Source organism: Porites lutea, chromosome 9 (genome assembly GCF_958299795.1).
Source record: "Porites lutea chromosome 9, jaPorLute2.1, whole genome shotgun sequence".
Taxonomy (NCBI): Eukaryota; Metazoa; Cnidaria; class Anthozoa; order Scleractinia; family Poritidae; genus Porites; species Porites lutea.
In genome coordinates this window covers 25,706,952-25,729,372 of record NC_133209.1, presented here as the reverse complement: position 1 = coordinate 25,729,372, position 22,421 = coordinate 25,706,952, and the positions used below count along the sequence as shown (strand labels likewise).

The 22,421-nt window shown below is 39.4% G+C and overlaps 1 protein-coding gene across 2 annotated transcripts; it reads right to left on the bottom strand.

Moving 5' to 3' along the window:
- Nucleotides 1-1,157: 1,157 nt before the first annotated feature.
- LOC140947349 (paired box protein Pax-6-like) lies at nucleotides 1,158-21,967 on the bottom strand. 2 transcript variants are annotated; one of them, XM_073396417.1, is made up of 5 exons: nucleotides 12,492-12,884; nucleotides 12,326-12,411; nucleotides 4,912-5,553; nucleotides 3,614-4,056; nucleotides 1,158-2,069 (listed from the first exon to the last, which is right to left on the bottom strand). In XM_073396417.1, exons 2-5 carry the CDS (start codon nucleotides 12,336-12,338, stop codon nucleotides 1,785-1,787), a joined length of 1,383 nt encoding a protein of 460 aa, XP_073252518.1. In that variant the 5' UTR covers nucleotides 12,339-12,411; nucleotides 12,492-12,884; the 3' UTR covers nucleotides 1,158-1,784. The 2 variants fall into 2 exon arrangements, with proteins under 2 accessions (XP_073252518.1, XP_073252517.1); XM_073396416.1 differs by lacking the exons at nucleotides 12,326-12,411; nucleotides 12,492-12,884 and adding an exon at nucleotides 21,835-21,967.
- Nucleotides 21,968-22,421: the final 454 nt, after the last annotated feature.

The following is a 22,421-nucleotide window of genomic DNA, read 5'->3' as shown; positions in this document are numbered from 1 at the left end:
AAGAGAGTCGGTGCGACCGTTGAGCCTGTATGAGAAATAAAATACTGACTAGAGGTCTGCAAACGCTAAATATCATTAGTTTTACTTTTTTTCGATAAAATAAATAAAGGAGTCTTACCTTTGATGTATTCAACTGTTCTTGGAGTGAATTCCTCGGTTTAGTCGGTTTTTGTTTTCAACTAAATCGTTAAATTCACACCAAAATCACAGGGTACATCAAAGGCAAGTCTCCCAGTTTTATAGAAAAAAATAAAAATAAAAATAATGACCTCAGTATGTTATTTCTATACACAGTCTTGCAACGCGACACCGATTTTCTTTGAGCTTGGGACTCCTGTGGGGCATTCAATTGGAATATCAGGTCTGAAAACGGGTGTGGAAAGTCTGAAAAAGGGTCAGGATTTGGAGGACTGGACGGCACACCCCCACCAAAAATTCCCGGGAATACTCCCCGAGGCAAAAAGAATTCCACATTCAAACCAAACCTGATACAAATTGAACTAACAAAGAAAGAACACTTCCTTTTGTTCTGCTCGTATTTGCCGCAGTTTAACTCAATAACTGTAATAATTGTAATGTTTTCAAATTTCGATAAGTTCCATTAGTCCCGGGATCATAAAGGACCAGTTCATGATATCCCGTGATGTCGATGTGTTACTCAAACACTGGCCCTGTGAGCAGATCGAGGCTTTTTGTTTAGAATTTGGTACCTCAGTCCATATCGCCAAAAAGTAGCCAGTCTTTTGGCAGGCTAATGAAGGTGGCCTCGTTATCGTCCTTTACACGTCACAATTTTTTGTACTTTTAAGTCAGAATTCTACTGAAATGATTCAATTAACCGCTTTTTTGAAATTTTCCATTCAGTGGTTCCATGGGGTACATGTAATGAAAACTTGAATCGCCTAAGCTCGACTTGGTAATTCACTCTTACGTAAAAAGTACGCATGATATCTCCGAAGGCTTGTCAACAGGGGCAAAAAACCGCTGACTGTGCCGAGTCATTTTCTAATCACCTGTCTACGTTATTATTCCCTGGTAAACGAGGGTAAAAACCAGATCCATATAGTCCTAGTATCTAAATCTTTATTTAGTAAATATGAATTTTAGGAAAACCCTTTTTTATTTCGCACAAAAAGTGGGGTGGAGGCGGGGGGCAAGGCCCCCTGGCCCCACCCCCTCCGCGGGCACTGTTTTTTCACAATTATTTAACAATTTACAAGCCATGAATTTCATTATCATTTGCTGAAAAATTTCAAATTAAAAAATCAGCCTTATCAATTATGACCCCAGCGAACTCTATCTATCTCTTGTAAAGAATCGCTAACCAAAGTCCCTATAACACAGCCTATAAAATCTCTAAAAATATGTACAATTCATATAGCCGACTAAAGAGCCTTACATTTGCACTTGTATAAGAAAACTGCCTATCTTTCAAAACCTGGACGGGCCATCCCCGGAAAGCCAAGGGGGCATGCAGTTCATTGGGACGAAATACATGCAGGTGATATTGTTGCAAGCCAACGTTTACAAGAGTTTCATAGTTACTGACTTCCAAACCAGCTTCAGAAGAAACTAGATTCCCTACTTTGATTAAAAATTATCGATACAGAGGAATTCAAATATTCCCCTTATTGGCGCATACTTATCAGGTTCTTGAAAACTTTACTTATGGTACTGTGAATTCAGCCATAAATAATTATCCAGATTTTCATAGAAAGACTATTTACATTCAAAGGAACTTTATTACACAATTGCAGGATGCGTACTACAGCGTATGGAAAAATTTAGACTCTTGAACATGTGCAGTCTTGAGGAGAACAAGGTCGCGCGCCACTGGCTCCTAAGATTGAGGTGGAAGAAGTGCCCAGTCTATCAGTGTTCGGCGACAGGAGGCTAAGAGAGTTCATTGGTGGGCTGTAGGAACCTGATATTAAAGTACATGGTTGTTCCGCCATGTCGCACTCTGTGCACATTGGGTAGCAGCCGCCAAGCAGCGAGTGACGCATATGCGGTAAGCTGTTGATTTTTTGATGGCGACGCCATTTAGCACGGCGATTGGAGAACCACACCTGAAAATTGAAGAAAGGTTTTATTTGTTAGATTAAGCCACGTGCAAACGGACGTAATAACTCCCAACATTGTTGGCACGACAATTTTTGGAGTTGTTGCGTCAGTTTGCACGTAACACGCAATAACATGCAACAGGGGGTACAAACGGACGCAACATGTAACATCCAACAACGCTGGGAGCTGTTGGCCAACAATGTTGCGTCCGTTTGCACGGGGCTTTAATTATCACAAGTCAAGCTGCATTTTCTATAAAAGTGTGTATAATGGGGGCAGACTGGAAAGAGGTGAGGAGTAATTGGGTGTGGCAGACGCATTCAGCAATTTAGCCATTTGGTTTTATACAAAGAACTCTGTCTTAACTGGCACTTCTAAAAGACAAATAAAGAAGTAGAGTTGGTTCATGCCGCTTCTTTTTCAGTGTAAAGTGCACACAATCGTAAGACTGACTCTGTACTGTATATTTGGCACTTAGGCCCGGTTTATATGGAGAAAACTTGTCTCGGGCAGTAGGGTCCTACCCGAGCTACCCTGGGCGTACCAACAATTCATACATTTCCTTTAAAAACTTGGCGAACTGTTTACTGAGAAACAAAAAGTTTGGTCGGCTAAAAGGGTCACTCCTTTTCAGTGGCAGGGTCACCCTCCTAGCTGGGCCGGATAATCGCACGTTTCTGGGAAACTGCCCACCTACCCCTCCCCTAAGCTAACATTTTGCTCTAAGTGGGAAGTAAGGGTTATTGTTGGCCCAGGGGAGGGTTAGATGGGCAGTTTCCCAGAAACGTATAATAATTTATCTATATAAACACTTCGGCTCACCCAACCAGGGCCCGGTTGTTCAAACGTCGGATAGCGCTATCCACCGGATAAATCACTATCCAGCGGATAGCGTAATTGATTTCCGTAATACTTATCCGCTGGATAGTGATTTATCCGGTGGATAGCGCTATCCAGCGTTTGAACAACCGGGGCCAGGTCAACTCGATCAAGGTGAGACAACCAGAGCGTGCGCAAGCGCTGTTGTCATATCTTGGTTCGGGCAAATGGGTCAGCTTTTTCCTCATATAACCGCTCGCGAAGGTTAACTCGACTGTGAGGGTGATCCTCTCTCCCGGGTTACTTTCCTCCATATGAGCAGGGCCTAAGTATCCTGTGCCAGGCGTTCAGATCGTGAGGATGGCGCAAAGAGATGTGAGCAGAAAAAATAGCGAGTTTATGATAGTCTTAAATAGACTATGAACAGTCTTTCTTTTTTCTCAGCCCGTCGGACGAAACGCGCAAGAGACGAAAACGAGCACGCGTCTCGCGGTTTCGCCGCTCAACGACGTTCTTGCGCGCGTGCACTTTCCTCACTAAATCTGAAGAAAAGGAGAGAGTGCGCGCAGTCTTGTCTAAAATGGCTTAAACGTCGTGAGAAATGGAACGAACCGAAGAAATCCTTAATACGTGCGAAAGTGGTAAGGGGGGAACACCTAAGCGTTTAAAATCCAATATGTAATGTATGTTTTACGATTGTAAATTCAAAATTTTCTTTTTTTTTTCCTACCTGTACTCGAGCTTCAGACATATCAATTTTGTTGGCAAGCTCCTCTCTCGTGGCTACATCCGGGTAATGAGATTTCCCAAATTCTTTTTCCAGCATCTCCAGTTGCTCCGGAGAAAAAGTTGTTCTGTTTCGTCGGATCTTTCTTTTCTGGTTTCCTTGGGAATCATTTTCATCCTTGCCACTTTCGCTTCCACTGTTATACCCAGTATTTTCGGAAATGCTATTGAAAAGTTTCTTGTCGGTGTCGGTGGTTTTGTTGTTGCTGTGACTTACGCCACTTTCGTGTATATCGACTTCAAAATCGTTTGTTTCTTCTCTCAGCTCCTCCCTCTCGTTATCACTCGTCAGAAGTAGGTTATCTTCCTTTTCTCTTTTTGTTGTGTCTTTTTTAGTCGTACACTGCCTAAGGGGGTGTACTTCATCAATTTCCTCTTTAAGCCTCACTGAAAAAGAAAACGCAAACAACTCTCAGCTACAGTTGAGTGTCAGTTGTGAAAGGAAGGTCAACTTAGATGAAGAATTTGTTTCTTGGGAGAAGAAGTTGTATTTAAGATAAGAAACGTGATTCATGGGATTAATGACTTCACAGGATCTGTCTCTGTCTCATGAAACGTCTTCGGAAGTACTTTCGAATTTTATACAATATCGTTTTTTTCACTCTTCGAAGTGAAAGGGGTTTATACCCTACATCTTATATCATCACCGTAGCTAACTATACAACTTACTTAAAATGTGACATAGGGTTCTAGTAACTCTAACCTGCCTTTCAGCTTGCTCGACTGGCTGAAAAGGGACTGCCAGTGGTCTACATGAAAACATGCCACGCAAAGCTTAGGGGACTGTCCACACTTTGTGCCCGGACACTAGAGCACACCTTGAGTACCCGACTGTATACATAGTTACTCCATTTCGCCATGTCAGAAGCCATGAAACATGAAACATGAGCTTAGATAGTCTGCGAACGGCAGGCGTTTCTCCTCGCTCATCGCCGCTGAGGGACGTTTCACGATTCCTCCTCGCGAAACGTCCCTCAGCGGCGATGAGCGAGGAGAAACGTCTGCCGTTCGCAGGCTAGAGCTTAGAGCGGGTTAAAAGCAGTGAACTGCCCCAGAACTAACAAAAAACCATGTGCATACAGGGACCTAGAGCACACTTTTGTGCAAAAGTATAAGGTCTAGCAAAGGTCTCGGCCTTGATCGAGCACCGCGGCACCGCGCCCGAATTCTAGAGTGGGTGTGCTTTAAATAGAGTGTATTCACATAATAACCCAGCGAGTACAGTACTCGTGCCTTATTTACCTTCATTAAGTTCGTCGTGACTGTTCTCGCTCTCTGTGGATGTAGTAATTGTCAGCTCTGGTGGTCGTTCTATACCTCTCCTCTCATAATCCTGCGTAGGGAACTCTTCCGAATGTTGCACAGGATGGCAGGACCAAGGCATTCCAGGGTCACAGATGGCAGACCAAGGATGGAAGCCATACATACTCGCCAAATGCTGTCTTTCCCGCTCTATCATGGCATACTGAGCAGCTCTCTCTGCGGCCTTGTTTCTAAGGATGCGGTTTATGGAGCTCACGCTAGGCGTGTTTTCACGATCACAGACGCCTTCCTCCACAAGTCGATCACGGATCTCCCACGCAAAAATCGTCGGGTTCTGCTGCTTATATTGCACAATTTTACTCACCACAGGGGGCGTAGCAACCTTAGGTTTGCTTCCTCCGATCGATCCTGGACGTATGGAGCCTGTTTCGTAAAACCTTCCCAAGATTTTACTTACACATCCGTGTGATACCAAAAGGCGTCGGGAAATTTCGCAGGGTCTGACGCCGCATGCCGCAAGCTGGACGATCCGGTGGCGAATGTAATCCGGAAGAGGCCGACCATTCACGAAAGGCCCGCCGAGTTGATTAATTCCTCCATGGCTTTGGAAAAGAAAGGGGGCTGCCGAGGTAAAAAGATGTATGTTAGTAATCCGCTCGTGTTATTCTCCATGGAGTCCCATGAAAAGAATTAATTCTCTATTTTCGAATTCTTCATAATACACTGTGTATGCTCCCAAATTTTGTATAATATGTTTTTTTTTTCATATACTCCTAGGAGGAGTTTTGCCAACAATATCTCTTGCGTAAAATTTGGTGGCAAACAGCGTGTGTTACGGGGGCTTCGAAACTAGTCTGGTAATAGAAGCAAACCGAAGTGAGTAATGAAAACATCAAGAGCCATAATAGGTCCTATTATGGCTCTTGAAACATGCAATGAAATAAAAATGGGAGCCATAGCCTGGAGATGTTTCTCTTGCCATGTTGTAATATGTCACAGTGTTGGATCCAGGGGAGGGGCACGGGGGGCCCCGGCTCCCCCTTATTTTTAGACCAAACTGAGTGAGACTAGAAGGGCCGAAACAAATTTGTTTGAGACCGGGTCCCCCTTATCTCAGGGCCTGGATGACCCGGTCCCCCCTTATCTGAAGGTCTGGATGACCCGGTCCCCCCTTATCTGAAGGTCTGGATGACCCGGTCCCCCCTTATCTGAAGGTCTGGATGACCCGGTCCCCCCTTATCTCAGGGTCTGGATGACCCGGTCCCCCCTTATCTCAGTGTCGGGATGACCCGGCCCCCCCTTATCTGAAGGTCTGGATGACCCGGTCCCCCCTTATCTGAAGGTCTGGATGACCCGGTCCCCCCTTATCTCAGTGTCGGGATAACCCGGCCCCCCCTTATCTGAAGGTCTGGATGACCCGGTCCCCCCTTATCTGAAGGTCTGGATGACCCGGTCCCCCCTTATCTGAAGGTCTGGATGACCCGGTCCCCCCTTATCTCAGGGTCTGGATGACCCGGCCCCCCCTTATCTCAGTGTCGGGATGACCCGGCCCCCCCTTATCTGAAGGTCTGGATGACCCGGTCCCCCCTTATCTGAAGGTCTGGATGACCCGGTCCCCCCTTATCTGAAGGTCTGGATGACCCGGTCCCCCCTTATCTCAGGGTCTGGATGACCCGGTCCCCCCTTATCTCAGTGTCGGGATGACCCGGCCCCCCCTTATCTGAAGGTCTGGATGACCCGGTCCCCCCTTATCTGAAGGTCTGGATGACCCGGTCCCCCCTTATCTCAGTGTCGGGATGACCCGGCCCCCCCTTATCTGAAGGTCTGGATGACCCGGTCCCCCCTTATCTAAAGGTCTGGATCCGCCTCTCTATCATGACGGAGAGGTGGCCATTGGAAGCTGATCTGAGGAGAGAACACGAATCAAGGATATATTGGAAGCTGCCCACTAAACGCTTCAGTCTCACTCTTGACTATGAAAGCCGTTTAATTAATTGTGATCATGGATATAGTCAGTAGCTGATTACTATATATTACTTATATTAACTCCACATTAACTGAAAACCAGCTCCCCTCGGTAGTAAAGCAAGCAACGGAAGACAAATGTTCTCAGGAAAATGGTGAAGGAACAAAGAACCAACGAAAAGGCCTTCTCCCTCCGCCCCCACTTTTTCTTTTGTGGTTATGTGCGGCGCCCGCGGAAACAGTGTTTTCGCGAGAAATCGGTCGATCCAAAAATAAATTAATAAATAAACGGAAGAGGGTTCACTCAAGGATAGACACACGCACGTACACACATTATTTTCTTTTGTGTGTGAATAATAATCGTATGAAAGATAATTTTAAAAGATTTTGGACTCAGTTTAATTAAGAACATTCACTTTTATTCCTGAGGACTCCATTCAAAAAAAATATTTCAAATTTTTTTCTTCTTTGATTTTTCACCTTGTTTCATTCGATTTCTTTTCCAGAGTTTCAAAAATCTTCACTGAATAGTTCCCATTTCGAAAATTCAACAGAAGATCTTTCCCAAGAAAATCGGTACCGGGGGCGCATTTCTCGATACCCTGCGAGTGAGTAAGCTCTCCCCGGGGCGCTCTGGCCGCTCGCAGGCCAGTTTCTCGAAAGCCTCGTTAACTTTTCGGTCCCGAAATCAAATATTCAATTCAAAATCTGAGGAATAAAAGCGCAGGTCCTCGCTGTTAACAAGCCAGTCCATACTGATAATCAGGAAAGTCCTGAACAGGGATCGTGGCGAGAACTGGAAACGAGGCCGACAGAGAACTGCTTTTTGGCGGGAAAGTAAACGCGTGCGCTTCTCGCGGCGGGAAGGAAAACAGAACTTCACACTTTGGCCATGTTGGCTCTTGAAAATTGGCTCTTTATGTCTTTTTTACTGTTATTTGAGGGGCTTTCGACATTCGACTAACGTTCTCTATTCTATTCGATTGCATTAACAGTTGAGTGGAAAGCACAGGAGCGTTTTGTGTTTATTTTATGCCCAGCTTATAAACTACAAGAAAGCGACGAGCAAGTCGAACAAGAGTAATGGGCGAGAAACTGAAGGTTTGAGCCCTTTACAAAAAGCCTATGTTTGCATTCTTAAAACCTCAAATTATTTCGCGAAATTGGTTAACTAAATGTTTCTTTCGCTTTTATTCTAGGGGTTCCTTTCCATACAAAAGTAACGTAGAAGATGCGACGATATACTGACAGAGGCAATAGTATTCAACGCATAAATTTTGCGAAACAGCTGAGATCCGATGTCTGTTGCATGAACAAACAAGGGTAAGTTCGAGCTGTAAGCTTAAAAATGATCACTAATTCTTCTCTTAATATTGCATTCGCTACTTCTGTTCCTTTTACAAATATTTGGTTGATATTTAGCCTTTCACAGACCGAAAATTGAAGCTTGACGGCTCAGGTATCAAAGACAACTTCTGTCATGTTTTCTCACCTACGCGAAAATGTTCAGAGATCGTGTTTCTGACCTCCCGTGGAAAATCGTTTGTCACGTAACACACGATCGCTTTGTTGATATCCAGTCTCGGTTTAATATTAGTTAAATTTTCCGCAATTTCGAATGATAAGTGTTTAAACTCCATCCTCATTTCTTCGCTTCCAGTCTGTCTACATTGAAATTTTAGACATGGACAATCTACAAAACAATTCATCCTTGATGTCAAGTTACACATTCACAGTACAAATTGCCATGACGCGTACTGTCCTATTAAACTGTCTAATTAAGGCTGAAATCAGGGCAGTTGAGAGCCAATCAGATTTGACAATTTTGTTATAGTTATGATTAACTCGAAAACAGTTGGGTAGAAGTTCGTGAATTGTGCTGTATCTTAATCCCCCGAAATTTGGGATGCTTTTATTTTCGGACAAAAATAAGCCCGTACAAAATGTTTACTATCCTAAATTTTCACTTTTGAAAATTTTGTAGAGCTTATTAATCAATTAAAAAAATGCGAGTTTGTAATAAATTAACTTTGTACGAAAGGGTCAAGCCATCGTTACATGGCTTATAATAACAGAGGCGTAGCCATGATTTTTCCAAAGGTACGCACAATTTTCCAAAACAGTCGCCACCCCCATATACATCCAGTTTGCCGCTGGGCTTTTCCCCTCATTTTCTCTAAATATATCGGTCCACGAAGGAATCACGCGTCGCTTCGTGGAAACCGACATTCAGGTGTAAAAAAGAAAGAGCTCATTGTTTCCGAATTGTTACAGGTAGCTACGCCCCTTAATAATACAGTGGCCTCGACAAGAACCTAAAAAGCAAAACTGTCAGGGGCAGTGAAAAAAGAAAAAAGAAGAATTACGACGTATCAATTAAAGTAAACATAGCCCGTTCAGAGGAAGGGCCTTTTTCCCTTCTCGCCCCGCCAACTTTTCGCGTGCCTTTTACTTTTGCGTCTTCTCCACTATTTTAGAGCCTGGAACAGGCTAACGTAAACTTCAAAAGGATCAAGAGAAATGCACAGAAACATTAGTTTTGACGTCTGGACAAAATTATGATAAATTTAGGTTTCACATTTTCAGTTAATTTGTGTTGTTAACAGCCTAACCAAGGCTGGGCAATGCATTAGTGTCTCCACATTTATAACATCCGAAATTTTGTCTAATCTTAAATCTTTTCAGTCTTAAATTTTTGGGTATAATTGGTTTCCTCCTTTACCGGTCTTCTCAAATTTCGGCATATCCTTGCTCCCAGCCCCACCCCTCAGCTAGGCTTAGTCAATGACCCTGATGGGCTCCTCCCCTAACCACTAGCTACCTCTACTGTGTGACCGACTTGTAAGTGGAAAAAATTACCCAAAACTGGGTGAACGTATCGGCTTTATCGAGATCTCTTTCCCTCCAATCGATACCTCTGTTCTAAGGCCGCGGTAAGTAACCATATTCTAGTTGACTCTACCCCAAATATGTGGCAAATTTGCCTAAAATGTAGCTACGGGAATGGGCTTTTTTGTCTTTAAAGAACAACATTACATAATAAATAAAAGAGGAAAATAAAAAAGAAAAAGAAATTCTTTACTTAAAAAAGGGAATCGGGAGATAAGTCTGTAGTTTTTAGTTATCAAAAATTTGATTAAAAAACTATAGATTACTAATGAGCAATGCAATCTATATTTAAACCGATATTTGTATTAAATAGGCTCATTACAAATGAGATATGTGGGTGTTTGAATTGAGAGTCATTTCCGAGCGAGGCATCAAAAAACTTCATCGTTGGCTACAGACGAAAAAAATGAATATTTGTTATAAAAAGCGGTTTGTTCAGTACTATTTTTTTCCAGGGCTATTGCCATTTGTTGTGAATTTGCGTAAATTCTTGTGCCAGTACTGTTTATAGAGGACGATCAAAACATCAAAAACAATTATGTGTAAATTTGGTCGCCAGTAATTGTGGTGTATCCTGAAAAGATTTCTTTTGTATCTTTAGCGAGTACACCAAATTTTAAATATTAATTCGCGGTGAAGAATCCCTTTACTCTGCATGTGCCAAACCAATTAGGATGGGAGCCCAACGAGTTATCAAAAAAGTTATTTCTCTAAAGTGCTATATAGTAAATAAACATTGGAAATTAACCGAAATGAACATGAAAACATTTAAGTCAGGATATAAGCATTAGAGTTATGTCCTTTCCTTGGCAAGTTTAGGCTTTCGGATCCAAGGTTTGTTAACCCTTTAAACCCTACGATCAAAATTGAAAATCTCATTTACTGTTCTTATACTTTTTCAATAAAAGTTGTGAGGAGAATTTGTTGAAATATCAATTAGACTCGTCTTCCCTGATCATGTACTCAATTCTCATGTCCACTCTGTTTTACAAAGCACTGATATTACAAGGAGAAATTTGATGCTGGTCACTCTTAGGGCTTAAAGGGTTAAAGCATGTCTTGATTTGCTGCTGTGGCTGCAAATTGCTCTAATATCTGTTGTTTAGTGGTGGATACCAGAAAAAAAAATATGAGTGAGTGCCAACCACTGCCTTTTCGCTGCCTTAATTGCTTGCGTTCTTCTTACTTTATTACTTTTGCAGTTTTATTTAATCTTCAAGCGTCCAGCTAAATTGCCATTTTCTCTCCTAACATGCTGGGTTAATTAATTTTCCAACAATTAAAGGAACTATTAATCATTCTTGATAACGCGAGGTCAATTGATGGTACAAACGAGCAATCTAAACGAATTAGAAGAAAAGAAATATAGCTTTTAGCCACGCGAGACACAAAGATTAAAAAATAAGACTTTTCACATCGAGCTCAAGTTCAAATGGCGTTTCAAACAAAATAATTGACTTTTTATATTCCTAGTAAGGGACTCTAAATGACCATAACAGGTCTTCGACGAGAAAATGCCTAAGGTTAACGTTACGAAAGAAGACATCCAACACGGGACCGAACTTGAATTTAAATATAAAGGTTAGTTTATCGTAGACGTGCAACTCATTTTTTGTTTTTCACCTAACTCTTCAAAAATCATGTTCCCTCAAAATGCAATTTCCCATTGGATGCGAAACAAAAAAATTTGGTGCACTTTATGTAGCAATTCGTGCCAATAAAAAATGTGCAAAATCAGACTCATCTATGCATGACAGTACAGTTAATTCTATGTTGTATTGACATCGGAAAGCAGGTTTGGCGCTTAGTTTACATGAAATTGTCCTTTTCGGTTGGCCCTGTAATTGCTTGGAAACGCTGTTTTCAGAAAGTACCCATTGATATAAAATTGAAAGATTTAAACAAAATGCATTTTTTTAAATGTGTACACGCATTGAAAAGAGAGAATGTCTGTATTGAAAAGGCGTGACGCAATAGATTTTGAGACTGAAGGCGCTTTTCGTAAGCGGGTAGTGCAAAAATCTTCAGCAAACATAGATGCTAAGTCTTCTTTGAAAAAAAAATGTGTTAGAATTTGAAATAGTCAGTTTCTTATTACCTGTATGTGTGCGGATATTATGTTGAAGATACAATGCTCAAGTTTTGAGACCACGCTGAGGATAACAAAAGTCGAAGTAGCCGAGTTTATACAATAAACGGGTATCAGAAAAGTGAAAGTTAAAAGCGTAACGCCGGCATACACAAGTTTGCTTTACTGCGATCCCAACTGAGATACAATGCCTCAAAGTATGACATGGTTTTAACCGAACCTGCAAGAACTCTGTGTCCCTTGGAAAGTTGACTTTTTAGTGAGATCTAAGACATCGGTTGATTTTCCATTTTAAGTGTTTCATTCTGGTTGACTAACTTACAAATTAAACAACAGTTTCGGACGAAAAATCCAAGCTAGATTTACCGCTCGAAACACTACCACAAAACGATACAGAAAAATTGATGGAAACTGGCTTCGGAGTGTACCATGATAACAAACTATACTTACCGAGGTGAGACATCTTCTCCGAGGTCGAGGGCTTCGTAAAATCGTCTTTGGCTTTTGACTTCCGAAACTTGACGCTGTAGTATAACCTAAAACAGTTGGGTGTTTTGAGGGATTAGCACTTATGTGTTTAAAACAACTTGCGTTGCACGATCTGAAGTTTTCATACCTTGCGGTTAAAGGTTTCAGCAGCAATTATCTTGCGGTCAAGTTTTCGGTTGCGTATGTGACTTGATGCTTGCTCGCTTCGAATGATCACCCTTGAATGACTGTTAAAATTCTCTTGTCCACTCAGAATTTATACCTATTTAAATCTTTTTAAAACCAAATTAAATCAGCAGCATTTTCTTCTCTCAGCACCACAGCTGTGTGTTTATATTATTTATAGAGTCACATTGCCAAATCAAGACTGAGCAATGGGGCTGAAGAAGAGAGAGAATACAACGAATCGTAGGTGAACCACAACGCTCTTCTTTGTGGGAACTTTCACATGGGATTCTAGCATGCAGTTGCCATCTGTCGTTTATGGCTAATAGAATACTAAATAGTCAACAGATGGTGGTTAAATTGTTCAACCCACGTGAGGCTCAAGGTAGGCTTGCCTTAATCTAATTACCCCTCCCGTACCAATTTTTGATACACCCCTAAATTTCACACCCCTCTCGTTCTGCCGGTTCTTCTATCTTCTTCGTAAAGACAGTGAGCTGTTTGAGGCAATCTTTGTCACAGCTTGCTGCTCAGGTGATTGTTGTCAGCGTTCCTAACGCGCGACGTGTGATTTGGCTCTCAGCACTTGAGCGAAATGTACCATTTTCTGGATGATGTATTGAACATAAACAGCACCTTTCCTCCTTTATTGTTGGCACAAAGGGTTTGGGCGTTTTATGCAATTTTCTATATAAACTTTTCCTTTATGGGGAAAATTTTATCATCTGCTGCAGATTCTAAATTTCCACGCCAGATGAAAAAGCAAAATATGAAAAAACAGAGCTAGGCAAATGTTACTCTTTTTGTCCAAGACAGGCCATCCCCTTAATTTATTATGCAAGGGACACAAGAAAGACATGTTTTGTGAATGCGAACAAGAGAAAATGCATACTTCGTCTCAATGATGTGAGCATAGAATTACAGTTTGATGTACCGACTCAAAGCAATGTAATTAATTTCATGGAAGTGCGAATACGACCTTTCAAATCCCCTTAACACTCGTTACATTGTAATGAAAGGCTACGCCAAATGTTAACTCAATTCTGTTTGTGCAGTTCAAATTGGATACAGAGTAAAGCTCGACTCTTCCAGTCAAAATATTGCCATGCTCTTAGTTGTACATTTGTTCAACAGTACTTTGAAAGACGAATCCGTGTTCAAATAGAAATAATCCCATCCAAGAAAAGAAAAGAAATATTGTTTAATTTTTTTCCACAAAAGGATTTTTCCAACAAGATAAAGGAGAATATGGTTGTTTTCTGAAAATATATATAACAATGATAACAAACGGGCTGCTATCTTATCTCTATCGATTTGAGAAAAATGTTTAAAATCAGTAATTTTACAGGTACTGAAACACGGTGTCTTCGTATCTTTTCCACTAGGAATAATAACTGCACCCTCGTTGGAGGTCCTCATTAAAATGCCAAAATGGTCATTCAAGTTCCAAAAATTAATTTTTTTACGGTGCAAATTGGATTGTTTGCTTTACAGACCGCAGCGAAATCTCAAAATTGCAGTCAATCTTAAAATTCTTAAAAGTCCTTTGTTGAACTCCTTGCCACTATGGCAAATTATCTGATTGATACATAATAAAAAGTAATTAACTACTGTTAATCTATTTATTTAGTGACAATCCCTTCTCAACACAGCACGTATCCATAAAACAAAATTACCAATGCATTCAGTTCAACTCGGAATTAAAACCTTCCTAGTGATTGACCTCTGATTTCATTCGCATTGGTAAAAGTCAATCTCAGTTCTTACCGTCCGGAAATTACTCCATTTTAAAATGTTCTTCCGCCTAACGCAATATTTGTAATGTGGACAAACTGACGATGAATTGAAGTGTAATTTTCACTAAGACATTGTGAAAACATCCCTGTTCTCAAGAAATTAAAAACGGCAGAATTTTTCATTAATCTGCAATAGCCTCATTCACAAATGCCAAAGATTTGCTTAATGTGAATTGTATCGCATTTCCAGTGTACTATGCGGCTTACGACAAGCCGCTTCATTTCCTCTAAGCGGACATTAGAGAGACCGATTTGTTAGTTTTGTTTTCGCGCTGCGTTTGCCTTAATCGACGTTTACTTGTTTAAACATCACCTTTTCCAATTTTCGGTTTCCTTTTCTGTTAAATAAGTTTCACAAACTGCGTAAACAGATGCCCCTTATCATTTTTATCACTTCCCCTTTCCTCTTACGCAATTTGATAGAGAAATCTAGCACTGTTATCTTCGCTGTTTTTGGTAGGTAATTTACGGACTGACACATAAAGCGCGAATTAACCCAAAACTCGCGTTGCATTTGCGCATGCGCGTCTCATTGAATGTTTTTTGGGTTGAAGTGTAAGAAGCAGCCTTCGAAAAGTATTACTTTAAAAGTGAAAACATCCATTATGTGGCTGGTTAAGTAAGCCGTAGAAGAAGGACATAACAGTGATTTCAAACTGTTTTAAACGAAATATAGGTATATTTTAAGATATCATTATTTGCCCTCGTTAGAAAAGATGCTAAATAAATTGCGTTAACTGTCCTTGTCCTTTACTATTTGGTGGTGAAACTTTTATCATAAAAGTGTAAATGACTAGTAAAACTCGTTAGGTCTTAATTACTTAACACGCGGCGTTTTCATCAGCTAATTTTTTTTATTGTTGTACCGAATGTTGTCAATCAACACGGTCAAAATATCACAAATATATACTTTTTTCTCGTTCTGTTTTAAGTAATTCAAGTAAACATTAGATGTTAAACGATTCCGCAGTTGAGTGACTGAATATTAACCCATGACTGTTTAGGTTCGGAAAATTGATTTTGTTTTCAACGTTGTCGCCATTAAATTCATTGAAGAAAGATATTTGTTTCAGAAACCAATGATGCAGTTTTATCCATGGTTTTACCCATCATAGGTCGGAAATTGAATTCTCAATTTCCATTGCCAAATATCATCTATCATATCGAACAATTTGCATTGATGAGCGAAAAGCGAAATGTAAAGAGCAATTAAGGGTGATTTCTACTTCATTTCCGCCGGGACACTTAATTTCTCAATCTCAGTTGCCTACACGTAGGGCATTAATGAAATCGCAGTTCAAAAATCTGTTGGTATCCCATGGAATTGGTTTTTTTTATATAATCAAGAAAGACGTTCATTTCCTATGAGTGTGCTAGGAAAAAAAGTTAAATCAAATGCCTTGTGTGAAGGCTTTGCATTGTCTCCTCCCACTTCAATAAAACAGTAACAAATTGACACTTGAAATGTACAGTTCAAAGGTAGTCGTTTTTCACTACGAAAAAGTCTTTGGATGTTCGTAAATAGCGTTTTAAAGGGTTGAAAGGTATACCAGCTTGATGTGTTATTTAAGTTTATCTTGCCACCAGTCTGAACGTTATCTACAAAAGAATATTCCTAATTTTATGTTGACGGAAATCGGGTAGCAAAATATTTAGAATTTGTATTGTTCTAAAAGTATGTAGATAAGCTGATGCGATTCACGTACACAAGTTATGAAAGAAATGAATTAATAATCCGGTCTCCGGAGAAAGTGGACCAAATGCAAACTCAGTTTTTTAACTGACGTATCCTTGAGAAATGTAAGGTTGTAAATTCAGTACTGAGAATTATGTTTTGCATATAAAATTGTTAGACATGCAGTATCTTTTACTCTAAAGGAAATCATGAACTTTCATTATGTTATGGCAGAAAACTAGTCAAAATATTCTAAGGTTCAAATTTCAATTTCTTAAATGGAGCCAATGTAAGTTTGAGATGTACTAATCTTTTAAACCGGCGCAGAGTCTTGAACTGAATACGTAGTAACCATATATCTAGTGCACTGAAAAGAAAATGCTTGTGTTCCACTCGCTCAAAAGAAAACTTTGATGTTTTATTTAAAACAAGAATTGAAAAGACTCGTGAAACCTTTTCGTGCTGGGTCAATCCAGGATATTAATGAAACGTTTGTAATTCATTTTCAGAAAAGAATTGTTAATTTCAAACCAGTGGATATCACTGAGTATGTAACACCGCGTCAAGTAATGCATTCAGTTAACTTTGTGAAGCAGACATATTTAGGTGATTCACATTTTCCAGCAAAATTAGAAGAAAAATGTAAAAAAATATTTGTTTGCTAAGAACATCCTACAAAAGTGACAGTCTCGTTCACGAACCGTTTTTTAATCAGCGTGCTTTGATCCCTACCCTACCCAATGCTCTCCTCTGACGAAATGTTTACCAGAATCACAAAATTTATTGAACAGCAACATGGATTTGTTTCGGATAAATTTCTGAACGTCTCCAAAACATTCCACACCTCGTTTATTCAAAAAAGGTTATCCTCGATACAGGCTTTTTTCTCAAGAAATAGCTTTTGCCAAAGATTTTTGTCTGTTTAGAGTTGAAAAAGGATCAGACGTCTCTCAGTTTATCTTGGCCTAAGAAAGAAGGTTATCCGCGCGCACTAATGGATCGCCTGTACACATCGGGAAGTCTAAATCCTAGAAGTCCATTCTTATTTTTTTCATTTTCTTACAGTTCATGAGCCACCACTTCTATGGGAAAAGAATATTGCACAAGCCAGCGTCGATTTACATTTACTTTGAAGAGTAGTTAAAGACAGATAACACTGAGTTTCTTTCCAAATCTCATATATTTAAGCTTCTGTCGTAAAAAATAGGTTTAATTGTAGGGTTGTGTTTCTCTAGTGTTTTCTCCGTCATTTGACTTTATGATATCTACTGTCTAATGTGTTATTTTTCTCTCCTATACAGCGTGCAAAGAAAGTCGTGTCCGATAGCCCGTGGCTAGTGGATTTTGCTATAGGGCTAGTGATTTTTGGTCTTAACTTGCCCAAGGGGCAAGTGCTGTTTTTTGGGGACATTCAAATTACAGAAGGATTGTAATCAATCCTGCTAATCAAAAAGAGTTTTGGGGCTAGGTGAGATGACTCGTGGGTTAGTACATACTGGCTACAGCTTGCCCGAATGGCAGGCTGTAAAACTGACTTTCTTTGCACCCTGCTATACTTCTCTAAATTTTTGCTTTATTGCATTATGAACTAATATTTTTTGTGAAGCTCGGGCTAGTTAGCTGAAACCATGAAACGGAAGATATAGGTTGCAGGGACAACAGGTAGACAGCGAGACTTTAAAAGCAGAATACAAAAATTACTAAAGGGTCTTGTTACAGTTATTGACTTAGCGTAAAATTCCACCTAACAAAACGTGTGAAAACACTGAACGTTTAATTTTATTACTTGACATTTGAAGTCACCTTAGTCTCATAGTCTTAATGCGATTTTTAATTCTTATCGTGTAACCCTAACCCTCTTAAAAATGATGCAGTTTTAAAATATTAAAATGAGCGTAAATAATTTCACTACCTTTTTTTTCGTTTAGATTTAATTCAAGGACAGAGAAAAAATAACAACTCGGCCAGGTTTTTCTTTTCTTTACTAAGTCAGCGTCTTGAACTTAAGTAAACAAAGTTAAAAATTTGTCTTCCCGATCTAAATATCCAGGTGACGAGTTCCCAGAGACGGGCGTCATTTTAGTTTTAGAACACGTACTCTCTTCATTTTATGTTTGCTTGATATTCTCCAGTTCTAGGTATCAAAACTAGGGACCTGTCTTTCAAATAAATGTTCTTCTCCTTGCCAACTAAAATATCAAACTCGACATTTTGTGGCATTAAGCTACCCATGAATACTGAACCACGCACTCGGCAACTAGGTAAAAGCATGAAGAAACAAAACGTTTTTTTTTTCCTCCATGAAATTTCAGTAGCATCTTCTGTCTCCGTGGCTTTTTCGTTAACTTTTCTCCGCATTGCCAGACATTTATAGTATGAATCCCTAACAAACACTGAAAGCACTGCGGAGAACCTTGTAACCACCGTTTATACTTTCTATAAGAGTTTTCAAGTTTTTTAGGTGCTTTTCTTATAGAAACAGCAGGTCCAAGGTGTATCCCAGTTTCTAATATCACAATGAAATTCTCTTATTCGAGGTTCTATTTTATTTGAGATAAATAAGTACAAACTAGCTCCTATTCTTACAATTAACGCATCATAGGGGACGATAGTTTGACAACGCTCTAGCAAAGGAACCTTACTTTTGCTTGTCTTTTAGGATCCCACCGAGATTTCAAATCAAAACTTTATATTTTCGACGCTGTACTTACTAGTATTCATTCTCATCAATAACAATAACTCTTTCCTAAATTGTAGTGCCTTTATTTATAACCCGTTTCCCTGCGTTCGCCTTGTCAGTTTACTGAGTCCTTTTCTGGACCCATCTTTTTACTCATTTATGCCTTCTGCTCGTTATTCTGCAGATGTCAGTGTAAATCTGAGAATAACGTGATACGAAGTACGTGTCAATAATCTTTTATATCTGAAATCAATTTGTTTCTTTACTGTTTTGTTTTTAAAAACTGAAGAAAAAGAAAACATAGTTCTCTGATGAGGCGCTAACTTAGTGCGCAAATTTTATTTAAAATGGTAGAAACGACTTCTGAGAAACGGCCCTTGACAACTTTTAATTTCTCCTTTAATCAGGCAACGACAAAAAGGGCTTCCCGCCCGCCAAAACTGAACCAGAAAAGAATGATAAAACAAAAAGAGTGAGAATGAAAATCAAAGGGTCTACATTTTAAAACAAGAGTTTTAATTAGTTCACAGCATTTTCCCAAGAGCGTTTTGTTGTAGGCTTTAATCTCTTTTGATCATCTATAAGATGAAAAGGTATCGAACTTTTGAGGGCTTTTAGAAACAAAAAATTAAATAGAGGACGGAGTTTTAATAGGGGCGTTATAGCATCGGTTGTATTTCGCACATGATAAAGATATATAGTATTACTGTATCATTGCAATCTAGACTCTTAGCGGCTAACGACGGAAAAAAGGTTTTCTTCCTGTCAACCAGTTTCTCTCAAAAATAGGAAGACATTCGACGTGCATATCTTTGACAAGCTCATATCGCTAAATATTTCTGAATCTGTGTAGTGCCTGGTTAAGTAGATTCGTTGGGATATTGTCTAATAAGAAAAAGGAAAGGCTGTTTTAATGCGATGCTCAAGTTTGGCTGAACTTCGAAGACTGAGCTTGCATGAGCAGCGAAAGCTTTTAGAAAGAAATTTGCATGATAAACAGTGTTTGTGTACTCTGTGGCTCTAAATCAGGATAAAACGGGCCTTTTCTGACATCAGTGCACTCAACGGATAATATCTTTAAGATAGCTTGCTATTGTTTTCCCTGCCCGCACGTTGCAAGACAATAGGAACTTGTTTTAACTAAATAGCCCAATAACAATTAGAAAGTGATTAATGCTAGGTAAATTGAATATTACTTTTGAAGACTTTTTGAGTCTTTCGAACCTCAGACATGGAATGAATATCGGTTTCCATTGAACAAAGTAATTAAAAACACAACCAGATGATGCAAACACTAAAAGTCGCACGGATTTGTCTTTGAAAAACTCAAGAAAAACTTACGACAATCTACCATGTAGCAAAGATTTAAACCAAAATACAACACACTAAGAATCCTGTCAAATTTTTGAAGCGAATTTAATGACACGCCGCCCATTTCGCGCTTTTCCTTTCAAATCTTTTATAATTTTTTCTTTAAAAATGACATTGATAAGCGAAGACTAATTTCCGTCTTTTTCTTCAATCTACAGAATGAGTTGACCTTTATCAGTTGCCATTTTAGAACTGCACGTAGCTTTCTTGCATCAAGGATCGAGGACCTTAATTAAAACTGATTTTTTAGAATTTCAACGAAAACCAAACGAGTTAGGTTAGTTGTATCCTCTTGAATGCAGTATCCGTAAGGATTTAGTTTATTATAACTATTTTTTACAAAACGTTTTAATACTGTTTTCGTAATTTAATTTAAGATAAGTCATTTTAACATCTAGTTTCATCCTCTGAGGACAACCACTTTAGTATGATTCGCAATTAATAATTAACAGACATTTTTAACATTCATGTCCTCGTGTATTTGCGAACGATTTCGTAGTAGTTTACTTCAGCATAGACAAAGATTTTCTTTCAGGAGAAATTTCGGCGACTTCGCGCAGGCTTTTTTTCTCCCCTCAGGCATTACTAAAAAATGATATTCATCTGCTGTCAAGAAAGCTATAAAATATGTAGCGAACTGAGCTGCATTCTAAGAGAAAGGTAAGCATGGACTGCAAAAACTTCAAACTGGATTCTAAGACCCCTTTAAAAGATAGCCTTTGAAAAATTTGTCTCTTTCATGAGTGAGAACTTTGATGACTCATCGATTTAAGCACTCTGTTCATAAAAGATTCCTTAATTGTTGTGTATCTTAATGCTGTAATTACTAAATTTGAAAAGATCCCGGTTATTTTTTCTTTCATCAATCACATTAATATATGATTTTCCCTCGCCATTGATATGCAGATTGTACTATATGCCTTTATTCAGTATATATTTATCTTCCAGAATTTTTACTCCCTATTTTATCGAAAGTTGCGTTGAATTAATATGAAAAAGAATTGCATTCCATTCGAAACGTTCCTTGTAATCTTTAAGAACAAGACGCTTCGTCCAAGTTTCTCGCTTTTCCCTAGCCTAAGATCCTGGCTATAGTCGAAACTTCTTGCTTTTCCCTTGCCTAAGATCCCGGCTATTTTCCAAGCTTTTTGCTTTTCCCTTACCTAAGCATTACAGTCAACTCTCTTTTAACGGAAACATCTGTAAGACGGACACCTCGCTAAGACGGACACCAAGAGTAGGTCCCTGTCTTTCTATAAACCTTAGTTAACTTGACTCTCTATGTAAGACGGATACAGTCAACTCTCTTTTAACGAACACTTCTATAGGACGGACACTCAGAGTAGGTTCCTGCCTTTCTATAATCCTTTAAGTTGACCCTCTATATAAGACGGATACAGTCAACTGCCTTTTAACGGCCACCTCTATAAGACGGACACCTCGCTAAGAGGTTCACCCAGAGTTGGTCCCTGCCTTTCTATATTTCTTCAAGTTGCTTCTCTATACAATGGACATTTCTCTAAGACGGACTCATAGTGCTAGTACCAAAGGTGTCCGTCTTAGAGAGTTGACTGTATAGGCCTTCCTTGGGGGTTAGGGGAGAGGAGATTTAAGAGGGCTTCTCTCTTTCCCTTTTTCCCCCATGAACGCCCGATAGTTTGATAGGCTAACTTTTACCAGATTAGCTATTTGGATAAAAACCAGTTGGGAATAACAAATCATCAGCATTGCTCTTGTAAATATTATAAAATGTTCTCGACCTTTTCCTAATCTTGTCACTTACCTTTACTGTTGTCAATAACATCCATGCCGTGTCAAAAAGGAGGTGGATGGAAGATCGGAGTCCGTTAGTGTTTCTGTAGAGTACTCTGATTTTCCCTGTTAGTGAAATCATGTTAGTTAACTGTATTATGGCTTATAGACTTTACTTTATATGAGCTGCATCCCGAACAATGATTTGAAGTTCAAATGCTGACTTTATTATACCCATCAATACATGTGGATGCGGTTTCATTAAATTTATATACTTGAAGCAGGCGGTCTTCGGCCAAGACCGCCATAGATATATTTTGAATAACATTGCATAAGTCCGTTCCTCAAAAAGAGTCGATGACCAGAAGTGGCTCAAATGTATGCATTTTAAGTCAAACTCTAAGAATGGTCGTGCGTTTACTTAAGTTGATCCTTAGATAATGTAAATATTGCAGAGATTATAAATCAGAATTTCGAGCCCAAAAGAGGTGGCGGGACCTTTTTTTCTAGGAGTAAATAACGGCCAAGGATACAACGTTCTCAAGCAAATGGTTTCCAATCAGGATTACGTGCATGATATCTTGCTTATATTGTGCACAATTTATGGTTGAACTTTTT